Source organism: Callithrix jacchus, chromosome 19 (assembly GCF_049354715.1).
Source record: "Callithrix jacchus isolate 240 chromosome 19, calJac240_pri, whole genome shotgun sequence".
Lineage (NCBI taxonomy): Eukaryota > Metazoa > Chordata > Mammalia > Primates > Cebidae > Callithrix > Callithrix jacchus.
In genome coordinates this window covers 16,223,472-16,249,611 of record NC_133520.1, presented here as the reverse complement: position 1 = coordinate 16,249,611, position 26,140 = coordinate 16,223,472, and the positions used below count along the sequence as shown (strand labels likewise).

Sequence of the window (26,140 nt, the reverse complement as noted above, 5' to 3'; positions counted from 1 at the left end):
TGATACCTGGCAAGATCATTGACTGCAAGCATTAGAGGATCCTTAGACTGAATGAAGTACAATATTTTCCTTCTACTGGAGTTAACAATTTTCAAACAGTTTAAAGTTTTGAGTCAATACAAAGATTAGATTTTAATTTCTGCTGTACCATATTTTAGCAGTTTAGTCCTTTTATAAATAGTTTTTTTGTTTGTTGTTTTACAGACAAGATCTTGCTTTATCACCTAGGCTAGAGTGTAGTAGTGTGACCACAGGTCACTGCAGCCTTTACTTCTGGGCTCAGTGAAGTGATGCTGAAGCAATCTTCTCGCTTCAGCCTCACAAGTAGCTAGGATTACAGGTGCATGCCGCCATACCCAGCTAGTTAAAACATTTTTTTTCTAGAGACAGTCTCGTTCAAGTGATCCTCCCATTTGACCTCCCAAAGTGCTGGAATTACAGAATTGCTGACCTATGAATTGGTGGCCTGTGAATTAGTCTTGACTTCTGATTAGCCTAACCCTAAAGAAATCTCTCTAGCCATCTTTTGTGGAAAGTTGGTAGATCCTTTCCTGCACGTCAAAAAGGTGGTCTCTAGATGTCTGCCTGGAGTGGCTCTGAAATTTCTAACTGGAAATGGACAGTGCTAAAACTTACAGTATCAGATATCATATACTACACCTTTACGTCTCTTACCTCTACCCCTATACTTTCCATATGCAGCTCAAGTGAGTTAGCAAGACCTAGGTCTGCTTCCGTGAATCCACCTGGATATTTTTTAGTCCCAGAGGTATACTTGGATAAGATGATAAACTTTATATCAAACTTTAGAAGAAAATGGTTACTAACTCAAGTCCTCTTAAAGTTCAGTAGTATATTGGGTTCCTCATACCTGATAATTTTTTATTTCTCTCTTTTCCTTTTTTTTTTTTTTTTTTGAGAAAAGGTCTTGCTCTGTCGCCCAGGCTGGAGTGCAGTGGCGCAATCACAGCTCACTGCAGCCTTGACCTCCCAGGCTCAAGAGTTTTTACCCCTTCATCCTCCCAAAGAGCCGGGATTACAGGCGTGAGCCATTGTGCCCAGCCTTCATGTTTATCTCTAATTACAAATTGAACTAAATTTAAAAATAGAATTGTTGAATATTTGATGTAGTAAACATTAAATCTTTCTTAGGTAAAAGTAGAATAATTGGTAGGCAGGGTCGTGGCATATTGTGGATGGCTTTGCAGTTCACTTAGTGAATTGGCCATATCTGAGTTTTAGTCAGTTTCAGAGAACTGAGATGATGATGTTAAACTGTTCTTCACTTAGAAATCAGTGAAAATAAAAACCCTCACCATAAAAGACTTAAACTACCTTTTTAAACTTAAACTGAATTCTGTCTGCTCAATGAGAAAGATACATATAATTAATTATATATTATCTATATATTAAATATACATAATCCTTTCCATGTATGTTCTCAGCCTTCAAAGAAAAACCGCAGTATCCACCAAGTCAGGCTCAAGCAGCTCTTCAAGACAGTCCCCCTGAAGAGTACTCCTATAAGAATTCAATAAGAAACCTGTTTAAAAACATTCCTTTTGTCCTTCTGTTGATCACTTATGGTAAGTGGTTTTCTTGTATTTTCTTTAATGTCTGTGTAAGCCTTTCAACATTGTGGATTCTTTTTATTTAACCTAGTGGTTTGAACTTCAATGAGATTGGCTTGTTAATGCTATAAAAATAATTATAGTATAATCATAAACTTAAATTTTAAATTAAAATTAGAAAATCCAGGATGGGCTAGGGGGAGGTGGCTCATGCCTGTAATCCCAGCACTTTGGGAGGCTGAAGCAGGCAGATCATGAGGTCAGGAGTTCAAGACCAGCCTGACCAATGTGGTGAAACCCCATCTCTACTAAAAATACAAAAATAAGCCAGGCATGGTGGCATGCACCTGTAGTCCCAGCTACTCAGGGGGCTGAGGCAGAAGAAATTGCTTGATGTGGGAGGCGGAGGTTGCAGTGAGCTGAGATCACACCACTGCACTCCAGCCTGGGCAACAGAGCAAGACTCTGTCTCAAAAAAAAAAAAAAAAAAAGAAAAGAAAAGAAAATCCAGGATGGATCTCCTTCTTACATGTTTTTAAAAATAATAATTTTTAAAAAGTAGTTGTTTTCTGAGTGTGATGGCTTATGCCTATAATCTCCCAGCACTTTGGTTGGCCGAGGCAGGTGGGTATCAGGAGTTTGAGACCAGCCTGGTCAATACAGTGAAACCCTATTTCTTTACTAAAAATACAAAAATTAGCTGGGCGTGGTAGCGCACACTTGTAATCCCAGCTACTCAGGTGGCTGAGGCAGGAGAATCGCTTTAACCCAGAGGCGGAGGTTGCAGTGAGCCAAGATTGTGCCACTGCACTCCAGCCTGAGCAACAGAGTGAGACTCTCTCGGAAACAAAAAAGAAAGAAAAAGAAAGTAGTTCTCAAAATAGACAAACACTGTCTTCTTTTGTGAGTTCTCAGAGAGTATTTTAGGCCATTTGTGAACTCTAGTTATACCGGTGTAAGCATGTGGGAAGTGCTATCAGTAATACCTTTCTTTGACCCTGTACAAGCTGGCATCTGTTTTGACTACTCAATCAAAACTAGACACTAAGGAACTCACCTTAACCAGTTCTGACATCTAAGAATATTCTCTCTCTCCAGATCTTTCAGGATAGCTGACAGGTATTCATCCTAACACTGTAGCTTTGACTGTAGACACCAACACACTTGATTTTTTTCAGTTTTCTGACAGTTCATTCTTTGTTTCTTGTGTTAACCCCATTTACATGAACCACCAACACTCCCTATTTCTGTCTTACTTGCCTCCGGGAATCACTCACTGCTATTCCCTGTTTCACGTTTTTTGGGGAACACACACCCTAGTACATACATGTTTTACAAGTTGTAACAGATTAAGTCATTTCTATCAAGATTAGTTCTTTTTTTTTTTAAACTTTCTTCCATTGGTACACATTTTTTTTTAAAGTAGAAATTGCTAGTCACCAAAGTTGAGCATTTAATCTAATAAATTCCTATATACCCATGTCCTGTGTATGCCATCACCCAGCTTCAACAGTTAGCAGCATTTTGCCATTCTTGCCTCATCTATTTCCCCCAGTTTTTTTCCTGGAATTTTTTTTTTTTTTTTTTTGACATGGAATTTTGCTGTTGTTGCCCAGGCTGGAGTGCAGTGGCACAGTCTTGGCTCATTGCAACCTCCACCTCCCATGTTCAAGCGATTCACCTGCCTCAGCCTCCTGAATACCTGGGATTACAGGTGCCTGCCAGCATGCCCAGCTAATTTTTTATATTTTTAGTAGAGATGGGGTTTTACCATGTTGGCCAGGCTGGTCTTAAACTTCTGACCTCAGGTGATCCAGCCGCCTTGGCCTCCCAAAGTGCAGGGATTACAGGCATGAGCCACCATGCCCAGCCTTTCCTGGAATATTTTAAAGCAAATCCCAGATGTCATATCATCTCATCCTTATATATTAATACTTCTGCATGCCATAGTTTGTTTTCTTAATTTTGCTGGTTACCTTCTTGTTTGGGTTAAACCTAAAATTCCTAATTACATGTAAGAAAATATAGTGGCTTATTGTTAAATAGTAGAGCAGATTCATTTCTTTTGCCTGTCACTTAAGGTGGCCTTCTTCTGATCACTCTTTTGTCACTCGCCTTCCCAATACAAAATTCTCTTTAAGCCACACTTATAACCAACCCCCATCACAGACATACACACAGACACATCTCCATATTCATATACACTGTTAATTCTAGTCTCTGTCATTTTGTGCCAACATTTCTTTTACCTGAAATGTGCTTTTTTTTTTTTTTTTTTTGAGATGAAGTCTCACTCTGTACCTTGGCTAGAGTGCATGATCTCGACTCACTGTAACCTCCACCTCCAGAGTTCAAGCAATTCTCCTTCCTCAGCCTCCCAAGTAGCTGGAATTACAGGCGCACACCATTGTACTTTTTTGTATTTTTTAGTAGAGACAGGGTTTCACCATGTTGGCCAGGCTGGTCTTGAACTCCTAACCTAAGGTTATCCACCCACCTCAGCCTCCCAAAGTGCTAGGATTACAAGCATGAGCCACCATGCCCGTCCTATCTGCTAATTTTTTCTGTAAGCAATCCTACAAGAGCTAGCTTAATGTTTGCCTCACTTCTTGTTCATTTTGGTGTTCATTCTTTTATTCATTTATTGCATCAGTAGTTATCAAATACCAACTAAATGTATAGTGGTGCTCTAGATGCTTTGTGGCTAGAAAGAGGAATGATAGATGATTTCTGCCCATAGGAAATTGATCATCTAACTGGGGAGATAATAAAAACATTTGAAAAGTAAACAACAATATAGTTGGTACTTATCAAAAGGATAACAACACAAGAGAAGCTGTATGGTGAGTGCATGCTGAAGGCCTTCAGGATATATCCTTGAGAAAGGATAAATGAAGGGAAGGCCTACGGATGGCAGGGAGAGTCTCACAGAAGAGAGTGTTTGAGCTAGACCTTGAAGAGTGGGTTGGATTTGAATAGTCAAAGGGGAAGAAGAAAACGGCACCCGTGAGGGCGTTAGATGGTATTTTCAGTGAACTCAGGTATCTGTGGAGTTTTGGTGTCTTTGATATCACATCACTTAATACTTACTGGGGCCGGGCACAGGGGCTCACGCCGGTAATCCCAACACTTTGGGAGGCCAAGGCAGGCGTATCACTTGAGGCCAGTTCAAGACCAGCCCGGCCAACATGGCGAGATCCTGTGTCTACTAAAAATACAAGAATTAGCTGAGCATGGTGGTGTGCACCTGTAGTCTCTGCTACTTGGGAGGCTGAGGCAGGAGAACTGGTTGAACCCAGGAGGCAGATGTTGCAATGAGCTGGTATCATGCCACTGTACTCCAGCGTGGGTGACAGAGCAAGACTCCACCTGAGGGGAAAAAAAAAAAAAAAAACTTGACTGTGCATAAATAAGTTAATTACAATCTCCGCTTTGTTTCTCGATTTTTTTGCCCAGGCTGGAGTGTAGTGCTGTGATTTTGGCTCACTGCAACCTCCACCTCCTGGGTTCAAGCAATTCTCTTGCCTTAGCCTCCCGAGAAGCAGGAGTTACAGGTGCACACCAACCTATCCAGCCAATTTTTATATTTTAATAGATACGGGGTTTCACCACGTTGGCCAGACTGGTCTCAGACTCCTGATCTCAGGTAATCCACCCACCTCGGCCTGCCAAAGTGCTAGGATTACAGGCATGAGCCACTGCACCCAGCCTGATTTCATTCCTTTCTATGGCTGCATAGTATTCCATGGTGTAAATGTACATTTTCTTTGTCCAGTCTTTTATTGATAGGCATTTGGGTTGATTCCATGTCTTTACTATTGTGAATAGTGCTGCAGTGATCATACATGTGTTTGTATCTTTATAATAGAATGGTTTATATTCCTTTGGATATATACCCAGTAATGGGATTGCTAGATCCAATGGTATTTCTGCTTCTAAATCTTGGGAATTGTCACACTGTCTTCCACAGTGGTTGAACTAATTAACACTCCCACCGGCAGTGTAATAGCATTTCTTTTTCTCTGCTACCTCACCAGCATCTGTTGTTTCTTCTTGTTTCTTTACTTTTTAATTCTGACTGGCATGAGATGGTGTCTCATTGTGGTTTTGATTTGCATTGCCCCAGTTATCAGTGATGTGGAGCTTTTTTCATGTTTCTTGGCCACATGATTGTCTTCTTTTGAGAAGTGGTTGTTTATGTCCTTTGCCCACTTTTTAATGGGGTTGTTTTTTTCTTGTAAATTTAAGTTCCTTGTAGACTCTGGATATTAGAGCTTTGTCAGAAAAGTGTTCTCCCATTCTGTAAGTTGTCTGTTTACTCTGATGATAGGTTTTTTTCCCCCCTGTGTAGACGCTCTTTTGTTTAATTAGGTGCCAACAGATGAACTTTCTGAACCTGATAAAGTTTATCTACAAAGACCCTGTAACAAATATTATGCTAAAGATAAACTTTAGAGCCATTCCCCTTAAGAATCAGTAAGACGTATCGCTTAAGGGCATTTACTGTCATCACTTCAGCATCTAACTGGAGGTCCTGGCTGGCTCCGTAACACAAGACTAAAGAAATAAAAGGTATACGAAACAGAAGGAAAAAATGTTATTGCTCATAATGTGATTTTGCATATCAGAGGTCAGCAGACCATGGCCCATGAGCCAAATCTGGCCATTCCCTGTTTTTACAAATAAAGTTTTGTTTGTCTATATATTGTCTATAGCTGCTTTTGAACTACTAGGGTAGAGTTGAGTAGTTACATCAGAAACCATATGTCCTACAAAGCAGACAAAGGTTTGCTACCTGGTCCTTTCCATAAAATGTTTGGTGATCACCCGTCTATTAAAATAAGACAAGAAAACCTAGAGACAGCTGTTAAAACTAATGAGTTAGCCAAGTTACTAAGTAACTGACAATGTGAAAATATCAATTGTATTCCTATGTATTTATAGGAATTGTATTTCCATGAAAAGATATATTTTGTAATAGCAACTAAAACTATAAAGATTTCTTAGAATAAATATACCAAAAGAACTTCATAGAGAAAATTATAAAACATTAAAAGGCATAAAAGGAGACCTGCAGCCTGGACAGCATGGCCAAAACCTCTTCTCTACAAAAAATGCAAAAATTAGCCAGACGTGGTAGCTTGTGCCTGTAGTCCCATTACAAATAATATTTATATACATGCAGAATACTTTCTGATTATTTATGAATATGCATAAATTATAAACACCAGGCTCAAGATAGGGCTTGCCTTTGGGAAAGAATAGGATTGGGGAAAAGTCTGAAAAATGAATCTGAAGCACAGATGGAAAAACGTTAATGTTTGCCAAATCTGAGTGATATATGAGGATATTTGTTATATTCCCTATATTATTTTGTATGCTTAAAATATTTAATAATAGAGAAATAATAAACTTAGGTCTTAGCTTAATTTATGTTAAGAGTCTTACATAAATTCATACAATACATGCTAGGAAACATCAGGATTCAAACCCATCTGTGGTTCTCATAACAGTTGTTTTCATTGTTCATTTTAAAAGTATTCTTCAGGAGGCTGACGCAGTAGAATCGCTTGAATCCAGGAGGCGGAGGTTGCAGTGAGCTGAGATCACACCACTGCTCTCCAGCCTGGGCGACAGAGAAAGGCTCCATTTCAAAAAAAAGTATTCTTTAACTGATTTTGTCTTATGAATTTTCAGTAAGTCTTTGATACAAAAAGGTGAGCTCTCTGAAACACAGTTTTTAGGCCTTGCACATTCATTGGCTGTAGTACACTGTAGGTATTTAGTAAACAATCCATTGCTTGACTGGTTGCCATATATAGTGTTGTATGTGGGGGTATGATTTATGGTTAATATATCTCAATCTAAATAATAATAATGTTAGAACAGAATTCTGCTCTCCTATCTTAGTAAATTTAGTGTTAAATTCATAGTCTACGTCCTGAAAGGGAATGGCAGTGGTTTTTAATTTCCTTTATCAACTGTCCTAAGAAATACATTTTCACAATTGTCACATAATCCATGTCACTTCATGAACTGGTAAATGACAAAATTTTAGTATTCTCTTTATTTATTATTTTAGGTATCATGACAATATCATCTTTATTATTGTAGGTATCATGACTGGTGCCTTTTATTCAGTCTCAACATTATTAAGTCAAATGATACTGAAGTATTATAAGGTAAGCTTCTGCTAATATCAGATTGCATGCCTGGCCAAGGATTTTTCTTTAGCAACATAATTGGTGTTAGCAGGATCATGAGGTTGAGGATTATGACATTGTTGCTATCAAATATTTACATTTGTTTTAATTGATAATATAGTTGTTAAAAAATGAAATTTCCACAAATTTAAAGATTTAATTGGCTTTTACTATCAATTCCTTTATTGGACAGTATCCCATGTAAAGATTTAGAAAGGCACTCTGATGAGCTGAGCTGAGGAGATGGACTTTATAGGCAGAAGACTGAAGAAAGCAGAAACAAGGAACAAAGAGCAGACTGGTTTTTACAAAGTTACTTTCCTTATAGGATTAATCCTGTAAGGAAATCCTATAAGGATTTGTTTTAAAACAACGGGGACTGGGCTCCTTCCAATGGACTGCTATGAATCTCCTTTTTTTTTACTGGAAAAGTGCCCCATGTTAAAGTTCAGTTTGATTATGTGGCGTCTGGCACTAGTGACACTGTTCTGTGTGGTCTGGTCTGCTGAGCCTAATGTGGAAGCTCACTCCAAAACAATGGGCTCCCATCATTTTAATTTAACATTTGATCCAGTTTATAAAACACACTATGGAAAGCAGAAGTTACTATCCCTGTGACAATGCATAAGTTTATTTTTAGGAAATAATCTGATTGGTTATATGGAAAAAGATAAAACATTTTTAAGGGAAATCAACATAAATCTAGATAAATAAATATCAAGTTCCTACTGACTTACCTTTGCTTTTGAAAGGATAAAGCAGTTGTACTATGTAAAAGCTATCCATTAACTTCCTTTTCAGACATCTCTACAGTCATGCCTTCCTTAATGACAGGAACACCTTCGGAGAAATTCACTAGGCAGTTTTATTGTTGAGTGACTATCATAGAGTGTGCTTACACAACCTAGATGGTATAGCCTCCTACTCACCTTGGCTATGTGGTATAGCATATTGCTCCTGGGCTACGAACCTATATAGCATGTTACTCTGCTGAATACTGTAGGCAGTTGTAATACAGTGGTAAGTATTGTGTATCAAAATATATCTAAACAGAGAAGGTGGAATAAAAGTACAGTATTAAAATCTTAGGGGATCATTATTGTATATATGATTCAATGCTAACCTAAATGTCATTATGGAGCACTTGACTATCTATACTTAAGAATGCTAACAAAAATCATTGTACTTCTAACCATAGAGGATTAACAAAAATTTTCTTTTTTTGTTCTTCTATTTTAGTTTTTTTTTCTGGTTTTAAAATATAATGCCTTTATATATTCTTTACCTGCCGTCCCCTTCTACCCTGACACGTGTACTGAATCGTCCTACTGTGTAGTTAATCTAATTGTTTTCCTTGACTATGAAAAGGTATGGAAATGTGAAGAATCTTAATTAGTTAATCCATTTATTTGATCAACTTCTTATGCAAATTGTTTTCAGGGAGAGGAAGTCAATGCTGGAAGAATTGGGCTAACGCTGGTAGTAGCTGGAATGGTGGGCTCTATTCTTTGTGGCTTATGGCTGGATTATACCAAAACATACAAGTAAGTGAAAGTAAATGCATGTATGGTGTATGACCAAAGGTATTTTGATTTTAAAGAACAATTTGCTTTTTTATTTTAAGAAATTTAAAAACTTATTACTTGGCTGGGCAAAGTAGCTCACACCTGTAATCCCAGCACTTTGGGAGGCCCAGGTGGGCAGATCACAAGGTCAGGAGATCAAGACCATCCTGATTAACACAGTGAAACCCCATCTTTACTAACAATTACAAAAAATTAACTGGTATGTTGGCATGCACCTGTAGTCTCAGCTGTTTGGGAGGCTGAGGCAGGAGAATCATTTGAACCCGGGAGGCAGAGGTTGCATTGAGCCAAGATCATGTCACTGCACTCCAGCATGGGCAAGAGAGCGAGACTCCATCTCAAAAAAAAAAAAAAAATTTTTTTTTAAATGTTATTATTTAAAGACCTAGATTCTAACTAGCAGGTTCTCTTCATTTAACAAAAGTTTCAATATTCGATGTGTTGTATTATTTTATTGGTCACATTTATTTAAATTTTGAGAACTTGGATAGCTTATGAACCTTCTTTCCTTCTAACAGTACTTACCTACTACTTCAGAATTACTTGTATTTTAAAAAGAGCCATTTCTGAGAAATATTTGACTTTTGATAGACTTGATTTTGTTTTTTGTGTGTGTTTTTTTTTTTGAGGTGGTCTCACTCTGTAACTCAGGCTGGAGTGCAGTGGCACCATCCTGGCTCACTGCAACTCCTGCTTTCCAGTCTCAAGTGATTCTCCCACCTCAGCCTCCTGATTAGCTGTGACCACAGGTGTGTGCCCCCACACCCAGCTAATTTTTTGACTTTTTGGTAAAGACAGGTTTCACCTGTCTTTACCCAGGCTGGTTTTGAACACCTGAGCTTAGGCAGTCCTCCCACCTCAGCCTCCCAGAGTGCTGGGATTACAGGCATGAGCCACCGTGCCTGGCCTATCTTGTTCTTTTCTTATGTTTTGAGCTTAAATACAAAAACAAAAATGTAGTTCTTTCCCATCAAAAAAATATTGTTGAGCATAAGGCTTTATTTTGGTAAGAACTTTTTGGCTAAAGTATCCCCAGACTACAGCACCATTTAACTGTAGTATAATGTATATATGAAAATGCTGGCGACACAATGTTTTATACCTGCAATCCCAGCACTTTCAGAGGCCGAGGTGGGTAGATTGCTTGAGGCCAGGAGTTAGAGACCAGCCTGGGCAACATGGTGAAACTCTGTCTTTACTGAAAATATAAAAAATAGCCAGGTGTGGTAGTGGACGCCTGTAATCCCGAAGCTGAAGAAGGAGAATTGCTTGAACCCAGGAGGCGGAGGTTGCAGTGAGCTGAGATGTAGCACCACTGCACTCCAATCTGGGTGACAGAGCAAGACTCTGTCTAAAAAAAAAAAAGAAAGAATATACTATGTTAATTGCACTTTATATGATTATATGGAACAACCAAAATGCTAATACCAAAGAAAAAGTGAATGATACCGACTGGGAGACTAAGAAAGGGGTATCAGAGGCAGCATATTTTGCTCTGGGATTTTAAAAAATCACATTTTTTAATAGGCCAAAACTTCCCCCTGTACTTGGAAATGAATGGATGAAACTATTAATGAATAGATGAATGAAATATGGAACTGTGTCCCATATACCTTTCAAGGCTCAAGATACATTTGATACTATTAGTCTAAACACCACCAACAGTATCTCTGATCTTGAAATTCTCCAAGATAGTTCTTCCATAATTTAAGACAACACTTGCCATAGCTTAGAGTGAAACCTGCTTGATTTATAGATGAAGGGAGCATATGTAAAGGATTAAATTTCTTAAGTCTTTCATCCATTGTACATTTAGAAAACTTGATAGGCATAGAAGTGTGTTCTTTGCCACTGCGGCTTTCTTCTCAGGGTAACTGCCATTCATTCACCAAATTTCTGTTGTGTGCATCTCTCTTGGATAAAAATTATGGCAAGCAGTATGCGATCCCTGTTCTTAAGATACTGAGGTCTAAATGGAGCAAATAAGGCATTTACATATGAAAAGTTAAACAATATAACAAACGAAAATCGATGTCATAGTTTTATAGTGCCCAAATTATAAGGGAATTTGGAAGAAAGAGAGGCTCTTATAAGCCGGTGTGGTTTTGGAAGGCATTTGGAAGAGGTAGAATTTGATCCATATCTTGAAATGTGAGTAGGGAACTATCCCATCTGATGGCATAAAAATGATTTTATTCATATAGAAGTATCCCCATCTGAGCATTGGATATGGTGTGGTTTTGTTGTCTGCTGCTGCTGAATCTTAAATTAAAAATGCTTTAAAATTTATGCTTTGGTGGATACATCTTCCATAGACAAGAAGAGGTGAACTTTGAAAAACAGAGGTTCATTACTATCTGTTCCGTAAGAGTGATGATTTTTATATGCCTAGGAGGATCAGACAAAATGCTAACAGCTTTGTTGTTTTTGTTTTAGACAGACTACTCTGATAGTTTATATTTTGTCTTTTATTGGAATGGTTATATTTACTTTCACATTGGACCTTGGATACATTATTACCGTGTTTGTTACTGGAGGAGTCCTTGGGTAAGTATCACATGTGTTTAGGAGGATTGTTAGCATGCTGTTATTATTCTGAAGTATTATTACTCTGGTTTTTAATTTTTTAAAAACCAAAGTTCATTCAAAGATTCTTTAACATTTTTAACTTTAAAGGATTCATTCTGTGTATATAAATGTGTAATTTTTAAAGAACTATTAAAAATTGGCTGTGTGCGGTAGCTCGCTCCTGTAATCCCAGCACTTTGGGAGGCCGAGGCAGGTGGATCATGAGGTTGAGAGATCGAGACCATCCTGGTGAACATGGTGAAACCCCATCTTCATTAAAAATATAAAAATAGCTGGACGCAGTGGTGGATGCCTGTAATCTTAGCTACTTGGGAGGCTGTGGCAGGAGAATCGCTTGGACCCACAAGGCAGAGTTTGCAGTGAGCCAAGATCACGCCATTGCACTCTAGCCGAGGCAACAAGAGTGAAACTGTCTCAAAAAAAAAAAGGAACTATTAAAAATTGTTTAAAATTGGTTTTTGGTATGCCATTGGTGAAAAAAGGGATGAGCCTTACTTAATCTGTATAACTTTATTTGATTACAAAGACAATTGACTTATTAAACTAGAAGTAAATTGTTTTCAGAAAAAATATTGGTATTTGTTGCTTTCCAGTTCTGTGACCTTGGACTAATTGATCAATAATAAAGGTTCCTGGCCGGGCGCGGTGGCTCAAGCCTGTAATCCCAGCACTTTGGGAGGCCGAGGCAGGTGGATCACGAGGTCAAGAGATCGAGACCATCCAGGTCAACATGGTGAAACCCCGTCTCTACTAAAAATACAAAAAATTAGCTGGGCATGGTGGCGCGTGCCTGTAATCCCAGCTACTTGGGAGGCTGAGGCAGGAGAATTGCCTGAACCCGGGAGGCGGAGGTTGCGGTGAGCCGAGATCGCGCCATTGCACTCCAGCCTGGGTAACAAGAGCGAAACTCCATCTCAAAAATAAATAAATAAATAAAAATAAAGGTTCCTTACTTTGACATAGCAGCTTCCGAATACTCACTTACGTGGTCATTAGAATAGGCCCAAGAAGCAGAATAATTGCATCAGTGTGTGATTGTGACCTTCTGATAATTCTTTCTGTAATTCTGGATTTATTTTCCTAGCTTCTTCATGACTGGTTACCTCCCTTTGGGTTTTGAATTTGCTGTTGAAATCACTTACCCTGAATCTGAAGGTACTTCATCTGGTCTTCTTAATGCTTCTGCACAGGTAAACCTCTGAGTTCTCTAAACCTGAGATGATTATTGTACCAGATATATTCTAGTGCCTAATGAGTTTGACCATGGTTTATTTGTTGTTGTTTTGTTTTGTTTTTGGAGACAGGGTCTCGCTCTGCTACCCAAGATGGAGTGCAGTAGTGCGATCATGGCTCACTGCAGGCTCAAATTCCTAGGCTCAAGCAATTCTCCCTCCTCAGCCTACAGAGTATCTGGGACTACAGGTGCACACCAGCATGCCCAGTTACATTTTTCATTTTGTTATTTTTTGTGGAGATGGGGTTTCGCCATGTTGCCCAGGCTAGTCTTGGACTCCTGGGCTCAAGCAGTCCGCCTACCTCAGCATCCCAAAGTTGTAGGATTACAGGTGTGAGCCACTGTGCCCAGCCTGACCCTGGTTTTTGTTTTAACAATTCAACTTTTCCATGAATGTTTTTAGAAACCAAATCATATAAACAGAATAAGTTAAGAAAAATTCTGGTGAAATCTTTATTCTTGTTTTAAATAAGTAAACTTAATAACAAATGACTTTTCCTATTGTATTTTAGATATTTGGAATTTTGTTCACATTGGCTCAAGGAAAGCTCACATCAGACCACAGCCCTAAGGCAGGGAACATTTTCCTCTGTGTCTGGATGTTTATAGGCATCATTTTAACAGGTAAATTAGGGCATCTGCCTGGCAAAGGGACTTGTGTCATGTGTTTATATTTAGTTTTCCTGTATGTTGCTTCTCAGTGGCTTGGCAGAACTCAAGGGGAAAAAATGAGGTAAAATGCAGGACATTATTTGTTCTCTTCTAAGGACATGAATCTGTTACTTCATTTTGTAGATTTCAAATTCAATACAGTTACTCTGCCTAGCAAGCAAAACTGCTGTAATAAGTAGTAAAGGCTGGTGTGGTGGCTTCTACCTATAATCCCAGTACTTTGGGAGGCGGAGGCGGGCAGATCACTTGAGGTGAGGAGTTTGAGACCAGCCTGGCCAACATGGTGAAACCGCATCTCTACTAAAATTAGCCGGGTGTGGTGGCACAAACCGGTACTCCCAGTTGCTTGGGAGGCTGAGGCAGGAGAATCCCTTGAACGCAGGAGACAGAGGATGCAGTGAGCTAAGATTGCACCAGTGCACTCCAGCCTGGGTGATGGAGTGAGACTCTGTCTCAAAAAAAAAGAAAAAAGAGTAGTAAAGACCTGGAGGTGGGAAGGGGGCCTGGCCTCAAATTCCGATTCTGCTGCTCCCTGGGAGTGTGACTTCAGACAAGTTGCTTAACCTCTCAAATCCTCCTTTCCTCATTTATATAATAGAGTGTTAAAGCCTGCTTTATAGGGTTACCATGAGGATTACTTTGAAATGGTTCGTGAAAAGCTTCTAGTGCCTGCCACCTGGGATGTGCCTAACACGTGTTACTATTGCTATAATGTGGTAGAGGCGGTAAACAGTCCAAGTGGTAGTGGTGGAAATAGTATGTGGAATCCTCAGCTAGTGCTTATACTTCTTAGATTTAATCATCATAGACATAAGCAGAAAGGAAAATAGTGCCCAATCTCCAGAGAAAGAGAACGTCAAAGAATTTTTATCCATAGTTTGCCCATGCACATGGTGTACAACAGATTTGGAAACAGGAATTATGTTCAGCACTGTTTCCAGGACCATGTTGGCTTCTAATTTGTGTATTTCCTTCTGTATCCCTTTATCATCATCAGGGACAGAAGTTTTGGATATTCAGGATTATAGTCAGCCCTTTGTGTATCCCATGGGTTCGTCATCTGCGGATTCAGCCAACTGTGGGTTGAAATTAATTGGAAATAAAATGGATGGTTGCATCTGCACTGAACATGTACAGACTTTTAAAATGTCATCATTCCCTAAACATAGTATCCAACTATTTACATTGTATTAGGTATTAGTAATCTAAGGATGGTTTAAGTATATAGGAGGATGTGTGTACATTATATGCAGATGCTACCCAGGGATGTCTAATCTTTTGGCTTCCCTGGACCACATTGGAAGAATTGTCTTGGGCCACACATAAAATAATGGTAATGATAGCTAATATGCTAAAGTAAAAAAAATTGCAAAAAATCACATAATGTTTTATAAAATTGGTGAATTTGTGTTGGGCCACATTCAAAATTGCCCTGAGCCGCATATGGCCTGCAGGCCACAGGTTGAACAAGCTTGTACTACACCATTGCATATAAAGAACTTGAGCACTCATGGATTTTGGTATCTGAGGTGGGGTCTTAGAACGAATCCCCCGCAGATACCAAGGGAAATTGTGCTTCTTTGATCTGGTTATAACTTAGTTGAAGGATAGAATCTATCAGAAAGATGTGAATCAAGGTTTCTTTTACTGTTTGTTGAATACCTCATCATTCTTTGTGAAACCTTCATATGAAATCCCACCAGTGATAAACATTTTGGATAAATACAACCTCCTAAGGTCACTCGTTCATTATTGTATGAATGACAGGAACTTGAGCATTCATTTATTATGCTAAAAGAAAGTGAATACAGTCTGTTTCCTCAAAGAAAAACATGTTATCAGGAGGAATTTTTCCCCTCTACCCAGTTAGTACAATAAAACATACAAAACGAAATATGTAATACATTAACTGCTTTAACTATTGCTCTTTCCTAAGTAATTCCATGTTGGTTCTTAATTTCTAGGCAAGTACTATATGTTTATCAAAGAGTATTATTGTTGGCCAGACATGGTGGCTCATGCCTGTATAACTAGTACTTTGGGAGGCTGAGGCAGGCAGATCATTTGCGGTCAGGAGTTCAGGACCAGCCTGACCAACATAGTGAAATCCCATCTCTACTAAAATCACAAAAAATTTAGCCAGGCGTTGGGGCACACACCTGTAATCTCAGCTACTTGAGAGACTGAGGCAGAAGAATTTGCTTGAACCCAGGAGGCAGAGGTTGCAGTGAGTGAAGATCACACCGTTGCACTCCAGCCTGAGTGACAAAGCGAGAGTCCATCTCAAAAAATCAAGTATTATTGTTATACCAAAGAAGGGAGCAGTTTGTAATTCACTTTCACATTACTTTTATGTGAGATTCATGAATACTAATTCAAACAAATCAAGTCTAGAAAATTAAGAAGTGAAAATAGATCTTTAAAATTAGTTTTACATTGATGCTTTTACCATTTAAATGTGAATTAATTTCTCTGATATGTTGAGTATTGTATTAGAGCTTTGTTATATCTGTTTTGGTCATCTGTGATAGTGATCTTTAGTATTACTATTGTAATTGTTTAAGGGCATGATGAACTACATGCATAAAAGATAGTGAACTTTAAAAATAAATGTTTTGTGTGTTCTCACTGCTCCACTGACCAGCCATTCCCAGATCTCTCTGCCATTTGTTGGTTTCCCTATTCCCTGAGACACAACAATATTGAAATCAGGTCCCTGATTCATACCCCAACAATGGCCTCTTAAGTGTTTAAGTGAAAGGAAGAATAGTAAATCTCTCATTTTAAATCAGAAGCTAAAAATGATTAAGCTTAGTGAGGAAGTCATGTTAAAGGCCCAGATAGGCCAAAAGTTAGGCCTTTTGCACCAAACAATCAGCCAAGTTGTTAATGCAAAGGAAAAATTCTTAAGGGAAATTAAGAATGCTACTCAAGTGAACACACAAATGATAAGAAAACAAAACAGCCTTATGATATGGAGAAAGTTTCAGTGGTCTTGTTAGATTATACCAGCCAGGTCTTGTTAGAAGATTATACCAGCCACAGCATCCCCTTAAGCCAAAGCCTAATCTAGAGTAAGGTCTGAATTCTTCAATTCTGTGAAAGCTGAAAGAGGTGAGAAAGTTGCAGAAGAAAAGCTGGTAGCTAGCAGAGGTTAGTTCATGAGGTAAGGAAAGAAGTTGTCTTCATAACATAAAAGTCCAAGGGGAAGCAGCAAGTGCTGATGTAGATGCTGAAATAGGTCATCCAGAATATGTAGCTAAGATGAGTGATGAAGGTGGCTACACTAAACAAATTTTCCATGTAGATGCAACAGCCTTATAGTGAAAGAAGAGGCCATGTAGGACTTCCATAGCTAGAGAGGAAGAATCAATGTCTGGCTTCAAAGGACAAGGTAACTCTCTTGTGAGGGGTTGATGCAGCTGGTGACTTTAAATTGAAACTAAAGCTTGTTGACCATTCTGAAAATCCTAGGGCTCTTAAGAATTAGGCTAGATTTACTGTGCCTAAGCTCTGTCAGTGGAACAGTGAACTTGAAACCTGTAGTGGAGTGTACATCTGTTAATAGCATGGTTTGCTGAATATTTTAAACCCACTGTTGAAGTCTGCCACTCAGAAAAACATTCCTTTCAAAATATTACTGCTCTTTGACCAATTACCTGTTTACCCAAGAACTCTGATGAGGCTGTACAAGGATATCAATGTTGTTTTCATGCCTGGGAACACAGCAGCCCATGGATCAAGGAGTAATTTCAACTTTCAAGTCTTATTCTTTAAGAAATACATTTCAAAAGGCTGTAGCTGCCAGAAATAATTATTCCTCTCTTGGATCTGGGCAAAGCAAATTGAGAACCTTCTGGAAAGGATGCACCATCCTAGCTGCCATTAAAAACATTCTCGATTCATGGGAGAAGGTCAGCCTATCAACATTAACAGGAGTTTGGAGGAAGTTAATTCCCATCCTCATGGATGATTTTGAGGGGTTCAAGGCTTCAGTGGAGGAAATAGCTGTAGATGTGGTAGGAATAACGAGAGAACTGGAATTAGAAGTAGAATCTGAAGAGATAACTGAATTGTTGCATCTCATGATAAAACTTGAATAAATGAAGGGTTGCTTCTTATGGATAAGCAAAGGAAGTGTTTTCCTGAGTTGGAATCTACTGGTAAAGATGCTGTAAGTATTGAAATGACAGCGTGGGATTTAGAATATTATATAAACTTAGTTGATGAAGCAGTGACAGGGTTAGAAAGGATCGACTCCTATTTTGAGGGAAGTTTTGTGGATAAAATGCTATCAAACAAGTATTGCATGATAGAGAGATCTTTTGTGAAATGAAGAGTCGATTGACATGGCAAACTTCGTCACTGTCTTACTTTAAGAAATTGCCACAGCCACCCCCACCTTTTAGCAACCACCACCCTCATCTGTCAGCCGCCATCAACATCAAGGCAAGACCCTCCACCAGCAAAAAGACAATAACTTTCAGAAAGCCTGGATAATCATTAGCATTTTTTAGCAGTAAAATATTTTTAAATTAAGGCATGTACATGGATTTTTTTTGTTTGTTTGAGACGGAGTTTCGCTGTTGTTACCCAGGCTGGAGTGCAATGGCACAATCTCAGCTCACCGCAACCTCCTCCTCCTGGGTTCAAGCAGTTCTCCTGCCTCAGCCTCCTGAGTAGCTGGGACTACAGGTGCGCACCACCATGCCCAGCTAATTTTTGTATTTTTAGTAGAGACAGGGTTTCACCTTGTTGACCAGGATGGTCTCGATCTCTTGACCTCGTGATCCACCCACCTCGACCTCCCAAAGTGCTGGGATTATAGGTGTGAGCCACCACGCCCGGCCTATACATGGATTTTTAAGACGTAATGCTATTGCACGCTTCATAGACTACAATATAAACATTATTTTGGGGGGAATATCTTGATGAATTTTTTTTTCTTTTTTTGTAAACATAACTTTTTATGCACTGGAAAACCAAAAAATTTGTGTGACTTGCTTTATTGTGCTTACTCTTTTGTGGTGATCTGGAGCTGAACCCACAACATCTCTGAGATATACCTGTACTGTCTTCTGCCTAGAAAGCCTTCCTCTTCTCTTTGTCTGCTTGACAAGTTATTACTCACTTTTTTTCAAGTTTCAAGTATGTCTTCTCTGGCAAGCCTTCTCTAATTTCCTTTGGTTGACATAGCCATTTTTGCTCCCACTTCCCCACTATACCTTGCAGTTATCATATACTGTTAAAGTTGTTTATGTGTCAAAGTTTCACTTGATTGGAGAGTCCTTTAAGGAAAAGAATTGTGCTTTTCATCTTTGTCTCATTTTTCAGGCTGTTGAGATGCTATTAAATTTCATGACATTATAGTGTATTGAATTGACAATAGTAAGAAAGACTTTGAGCTGCTTTAAAAAAAAATAGTAATTTCATTGATGCCTCTCTGTTTCAGCATTAATCAAGTCTGATCTGCGAAGACACAACATAAATACAGGAATTACCAATGTTGACATTAAAGCTGTAAGTAATGAGTATTTTTATGATTATACTGTTGAGAAGTGTGCATAGAGTAAATGTCAAACCAGGTTTTTTTATTTAGCTATTTTTCCCCCATCAACTGTTGATCTTTTATAATAGAATATGCCAGATGCTGTACATTTTTAATCTTCTGATTATTTTTATAGGTACCAGCTGACAGTCCTACAGACCAAGAACCAAAAACAGTTATGTTACCCAAGCAGTCAGAGTCAGCAATTTGAAGAGAAAGAAAAAGTTACCGTCCTGTAGTAATTGGGGACAATGTGATATGCTTGGAGAGATATGAGCACCAAGGCTGGGTTTGCATGTGGTGGGGGAATAGACGCTTACTTGAAAATTACCATATGAACTCTAAATGCGTAATTATTATTTTGCTTAATTGTTAATTTAAGGGAAATTTTCTTAAAATGCTTCTGTTTACATCATGTTAACACTACTATTTATCTAATTTGTATCTGGTTTTTAGTCTTGTATCTGAAAGTAAGCTTCTTGACATTTACTTTTCAAAAGTAGATGTTTTTCTTTTTTGCAGAAAATGGAAGCTTAGAAGACTTTTTAAAGTGGTAATATGGGGTGTTCAGTCCCCATAAGATACATAATAGTTCATGCAGTTTATACATTAAAATATCCGGTAGAACTAAATGTACAATATATTCCTAATTGACTGCCTTTCCACTGTGCTGACCAACTGTCCAAGCCACTTCAGTATGAGTACAACATACCAGCATGACACCACTCACCCACAAAGAACAGCACGGGCATCAGGCTTTCAGATTTTTCCCATTCTTTACAACAAGAATACATTTTCCCAGTGTACTCTTGTTACAAAGTACTTTTTAACACACACAGTCAATGGCTACAAAAACTATTCTGTGTACAGATTCTACCCATAACTTTGGTCTTAGAATTATGTTCTAATTAAGGCAAGGAGCCCAATTACAGGCTCATTTTCTCTCAGGTTCTTTTCTGTGCTGCCTTTCTATCACGGATAAAGGCTAACACTGTATTTTGTCACTGCAGCTTGAAATAGAGTAGTTTTGTACCCGTTGCCTTTTTTTCTTTTAAACTCTCTTCCTTTTTTTTTTTTTTTCTATGTATAACTTTCTAGTAAGACAATTTTATCATATATGTTACTGGCTATTTCATGATTTCTTGTATCTTATCCTGTATTTTGCCTTGAAGATTCCTGAGATAAGGAAATCTGTAATAACTTCAGATAGCCTACATGTCCCCATTTAGTGGAGACCTCTTGAATGCTGTTTGAATTCTGCAGCATCATGTTTATGACCGTTCTCCTTTGAGGAATGCTATGCCTGGGTACGTGCTCCATCTGTGTGCTGGGAGAGTGGATTCTTTTCTTCAGTGCAGAGTATAGTAGTCATCACACTGTTGGAACAGTCTGCTGTTTTACAAGCTCAGGTAAGGAAAATAGGACCAAATATATTTCCACAGTGCCTACCACTGTCATGTTTACAGCGAGACTTTAAATGTTGTTGATGTCCTGACTCTGAGCTTGTAGGGAATATCTTTACAGTAATGACATTTGATCAGCCACAAAATTTACATTATGTTCATATGCACCCAAAAAAGCTAGTCAAGTAATGAATACCCTTGAAGTGAATAGCAGTTTTGATTTAGGCAGTATGTTAGGCCATCCTTACATCACTATAAAGAAATACCTAAGGCTGGGCACAATGGCTCACATCTGTAATACCAGCACTTTGGGAGCTGAGGTGGGTAGATCACTTGAGGCCAGGAATTGAAGACCAGTATGGCCAACATGGCAAAACCCCATCTCTACTAAAAATGCCGCGTGCGTGCACACACACACTAGCCAGTCATGGTGGTCCACGCCTGTAGTCCCAGCTACTTGGGAAGCTGAGGCATGAGAATTGCCTGAACATGGGAGGTGGAGGCTGCAGTGAGCTGAGATTGCACCACTGCACTTCAGCCTGGGTGACAAAGTGAGACTGTTTCAGAAAGAGAAGAACAGAAGAACAGCACCAAGCCTTGAGGGATCCACCCCCAGGACCCAGACACCTTCCATTAGGCCCAACCTTCAACACTGGGGATTATATTTCAACATGAGGGTGGAGGGACAAGTATCTCAACTATATCAGGCAAAATATATGCATTGATATATATTGAAATTATTACATTCTCTGTAATCAAGTGACTGTAAATTATGTAGAATCTGACCCTGGGGAATGTGTTACCTAAAGAATTTGACTAAGAATCAGGAACTCTGTGTCCATGTCCTGGATGTGTTTCTGCATGTTCCTGTAATCTGGACAGTCTTTAAACCTCTGGGCAGCATTTTCCTCATCCATGAAATGAATGTGTTTAGTTTGATCTCAAAGGTCTTTTCAAAATAGTAAATGCTATTAATCATATAATAGACCAAATTATTATAGCACAGAAACTGGAAACCAGCCAGAGAGAAATTCCCTGGACAGTTGGATAAACAAATGTGATTGCTACCTTATGGATACAGGGACTGTTAAATTTCTTTTTAGCCTTTTTAGTCAGTTTCTCAAGCAGAATATGTCCAATTATTAGCTTCCTTTGATACTTACAAGTGAAGACAGCCAAAAATATATTTTAAGGTCTCCCCAAATAACTTTTTATTTTTAAACTATCAATGTTGTTTAAAATAATCATGTACTTGTTGAGTTCCTGAGGTTTTGAACAAATTACAAATAAAATTTAGAATACTTTATTTCTGAAAAGCATATACATATACGTTATGTGTATTTTTCCTTGGTTAGAATGGGGATGAAATATGATGTGACAGAACGCAAAATGAATTGATAATTTTTCTGTATTTTGGGTGAAAGTTGTCTGTAATACATCAAACAAGAATGTTAGAATTCTACAGTAATGTGTGATTTCATGACAGAGCTATATTCTGAGAAATGTGTTAGGTGATCTCATCATTGTGTGAACATCATGAAGTGTACTTACACAAACCTAGATGGTAGAGCCTACTACACACCTAGGCTGTATGGTGTAGCCTATTGCTTCTAGGCCACAAACCTGAACGGTATTAAATGCGGTAGGCAATTGTAACACAATGGTATTTGTGTAATCGAAAGATAAAACAGATAATACATTGTGCTGCATTGTAACAATGGCTGTGGCATCACTAGGTGATAGGACTTTCTCAGCTCCATTATAATCTTATAGGATCACTGTCATATGTGGTCCATTGTTAATTGAAGCGTTATGTGGCACATGACTATGTCATATTTTTGGAAAATGAAATAGGTAATTATCACTTGTGTGAATTTTAATCAAATGATTTAGGAAAGAAATGATTTCAAAAGCTATTGCATTTATTATAAATGTCACAAATATAGCTCTTGCCTTTTGAGAATGTTGGAGAAATGTCTTTAAAAATATGTCTGTATGTAAAAATGTGTCTGTATGCAATAGCTAGAAAAATGCCTGTCTTAAGTCATTACTCAAGTTCTGATGTTCACTCTTTGTACTATTTATCGGTATGCTTGTTCTTCAGTATTTCAGACTCAAAATAAATTTATTTTTTTATGTATTTTTCTATGGCTTTAAAAAAATTCTGCTGCTTAGGTAAACATGGGAAATTTAAAGGGATTATGAAATTTCAGAATGGGCAGAGAGGAAATGCGGTAGTGTCTGGAACGTAAAATAAGGAAGCAAAGTCTCCCAGGGTGAAGGCTGAAATAGATGCTAAAATGTCTTACTCCTGTAAAAGTAGCTTTAGACAGTGATGGCAGCAAGACGGCAGAATCTTCATCAATCTTCCACATAAGCACTGATTTTCCTTTGTAGGAATCCAGACATCCAATGTAGAAATTCCAACACACCATTAAAGCAGAAATATGTGAGAATAGATGTATTAAAGAAAGGAGAACATTTTCACTTTACCTTGTATATCACTCCTCCTTGAAGCTGGCACAGCTTAGTGGCAAGAGAGACTCCCCTCAGTCCATGATTTCTCCCATGGGAGAAGGTGATAGCATAGTGAGTGCTCAGCCCCTAGCTGTGTGGGATGCTGCCTAAGAGGCCTACCTCTTTTTGCCCCAACTAGAATATTGAGGTGATTGCCATAGCTAAGTGTTGGGAAAGGCTGGAAGCAGGGAAGAAAGGCTGTGGAACCTACTCAGCATTCCACAGACTCCCATCAGGAAGCCTACCCACCAGCCACTGTGATACCTTGCATATGGACCTCCCATATGACCCATGGTCACCCCAGATGCTCTGTGCATCTCACCCCCATCTCCCTGAGGCTGGCTCCCCAAGAATGCCACGTTGGACAGCAGCTGCAAGCATCGAATATAGAGACAGATGGCTTGATTGTGGAATTGGAGCAAGGTATACAGAGTACTTCAGAGCACCACCCTAGGGGAAGCAAACAAGAGGCTGTCAGCACCTGGCTTTGTGGAAATGAGCAAAGGCAATAACTTAAGAATCCCCTTCCCCAAGTGGAAACATGGTTGCAGAGCAGGTGAATCCACAGAAGTAGGAGAGAGCCTCAGAGTTTTTAGCCAGGCAGATTAATGAAGGCTTTTCTCTCTTGAAGCTAGTCAATAAAGACTGGAGGAAGTAATCTTCAAATGCAAGGATCAAAATGGAAAACTTCAAGAAAACAAAAAATGGAAAAATGATATCACCTAAGGAGCACAATAATATTCCAGTAACAAATCCAAAGAAATTGAGATCTATGAATTGCCTGACAATAAATTTAAATTGTTTTAAGAAAATTTAGTGAGCTACTAGAGAAAGGATATACGGCTCTATGAAATCAGAAAATGCATGAACAAAATGGGAAGTTCAGCAAAGGGATAGAAATCATAAAAAACAAATTCTGCAGCTGAAGAATACAATGATAAAGGACAACAAATGCAATAGTCAGCAGATTGATCAAGCAGAAGAAAGAATCTGAATTCAAAGACAGGTCATTTCAAAATATACAGCTAGAGGAGAAAAAAAGAATGAAAGTATTAAAGAGAGCCTATGAGATTTGTGGAACATTAAGAGCTAACATTTGCATTATGGAAATAATAAAGGAGAAGAGAAAGAAGGATCAGCAAGCTTATTTAATCAAGCAATAATGGCTGAAAGCTTCTCAAATCTGGGAGAGACACAGACATTAAGGTACATATATATAGCTCAAAGGTCTGCAGTCTGGTTCAACCCAAAGAAGACTTTGCCAAGACACATTGCACTCAAACAGTCAAAAATAAAAATTACGTTTTTCCCTTTTTATTTTAATTTTTATTTATTTATTTTTTAGACAGAGTCTCCTTCTTGTCTCCTAGGCTGGAGTGCAGTGCCATGATCTTGGCTCACTGCAACCACCTCCCAGACTCAAGTGATTCTTATGCCTTAGCCTCCCAAGTAACTGAGATTACAGGCATGTACCACCACCCCTGGCTAATTTTTTTGTATTTTTAGTAGAGATGAGGTTTCACCATGTTGGCCAGGGTGGTCTCAAACGCCTGGCCTTAAGTGATCCACCCTCCTTGGGCTCCCAAAGTGCTGGGATTATAGGCATAAGCCACTGTGCCCAGTCAAAACTCAAAGAGAATTTTTTAAAATTTTACTTGAAGTTCTGGGGTACCTGTGCAGATCTTGTAGGATTGTTGTATACATACACACATGCCATGGTGGTTTGCTCCCGCCATCCCCCCATCCACCTACATTAGGTATTTCTCCCAGTGTTATTCCTCCCCAACGTCCCTTAGCTCCCCACCCTGCAACAGACCCCAGTGTGTGATGTTTCCGTCCCTGTGCCGATGTGTTCTCATTGTTCAACGCCTGCCTATGAGTGAGCACATGCGGTGTTTGGTTTTCTGTTCTTGTGTCAGTTTGCTGAGAATGATGGTTTCCAGTTTCATCTATGACTCTACAAAGGACGTGAACTCATCCTTTTTTATGAATGCATAGTATTCCATGGCGTATATGTGCCACGTTTTCTTTGTCCAATCTATCATTGATGGGTATTTGGGTTGGTTCCAGGTCTTTGCTATTGTAAACAGTGCTGCAATGAGCATACGTGTGTGTGTGTGTGTCTTTATAATAGAATGATATATAATCCTTTGGGTATATACCCAGTAATGGGATTGCTGGGTCAAATGGAATTTCTATTTCTAGATCCTTGAGGACTCACCACACTTTGTCTTCCACAATGGTTAAACTAATTTACACTCCCAATGGTGTAAAATTGTTCCTGTTTCTCTACATCCTCTCCAGCATCTGTTGTCTCCAGATTTTTTTATGATTGCCATTCTAACTGGCATGAGATGGTATCTCATTGTGGTTTTGATTTGCATTTCTCTGATGATCACTGATGAGCATTTTTTCATATTCTCACCAGATCTACCTTGTGAGAAATACACAGTAGCTCACACCTGTAATCCCAGCACTTTAGGAGGTAAGGTGGGTGGATTATCTGAGGTCAAGAGTTCGAGACCAGTCTGGCCAACAATGGTGAAACCCCATCTCTGCTAAAATACAAAAATTAGCTGGGCGTGGTAGCAGATGCCTGTAATCCCAGTTGCTTGGGAGGCTGAGGCGCAGAATTGCTTGAGCCCTGGAGACAGAGGTGGCAGTGAGCCGAGATCTTGCCACTGCACTCCAGCCTGGCCGAGAGAGCAAGATTCTGTCTCAAAAAAAAAAAAAAAAAAAACCAAAAACTTGAACAAAGGACAAAGAAGACTATCCTTAATGATAATGGGGTAAATTCTTTAAAAGAGTATAACAAGT

The 26,140-nt window shown here is 38.8% G+C and overlaps 1 protein-coding gene across 1 annotated transcript in view; it reads left to right on the top strand.

Annotated features, from left to right (window-relative positions):
* FLVCR1 (FLVCR choline and heme transporter 1) overlaps positions 1 to 22,946 on the top strand; it is a 37,024-nt gene extending 14,078 nt beyond the window's left edge. Inside the window, exons 3-10 of the mRNA XM_002760534.6 lie at positions 1,446 to 1,586; positions 7,686 to 7,753; positions 9,215 to 9,318; positions 11,797 to 11,907; positions 13,034 to 13,139; positions 13,696 to 13,807; positions 19,308 to 19,375; positions 19,540 to 22,946. Coding sequence (XP_002760580.4) covers positions 1,446 to 1,586; positions 7,686 to 7,753; positions 9,215 to 9,318; positions 11,797 to 11,907; positions 13,034 to 13,139; positions 13,696 to 13,807; positions 19,308 to 19,375; positions 19,540 to 19,614 — 785 coding nt within the window. The 3' untranslated portion in view covers positions 19,615 to 22,946. The remainder of the gene's footprint in view (positions 1 to 1,445; positions 1,587 to 7,685; positions 7,754 to 9,214; positions 9,319 to 11,796; positions 11,908 to 13,033; positions 13,140 to 13,695; positions 13,808 to 19,307; positions 19,376 to 19,539) is intronic.
* Positions 22,947 to 26,140: the final 3,194 nt, after the last annotated feature.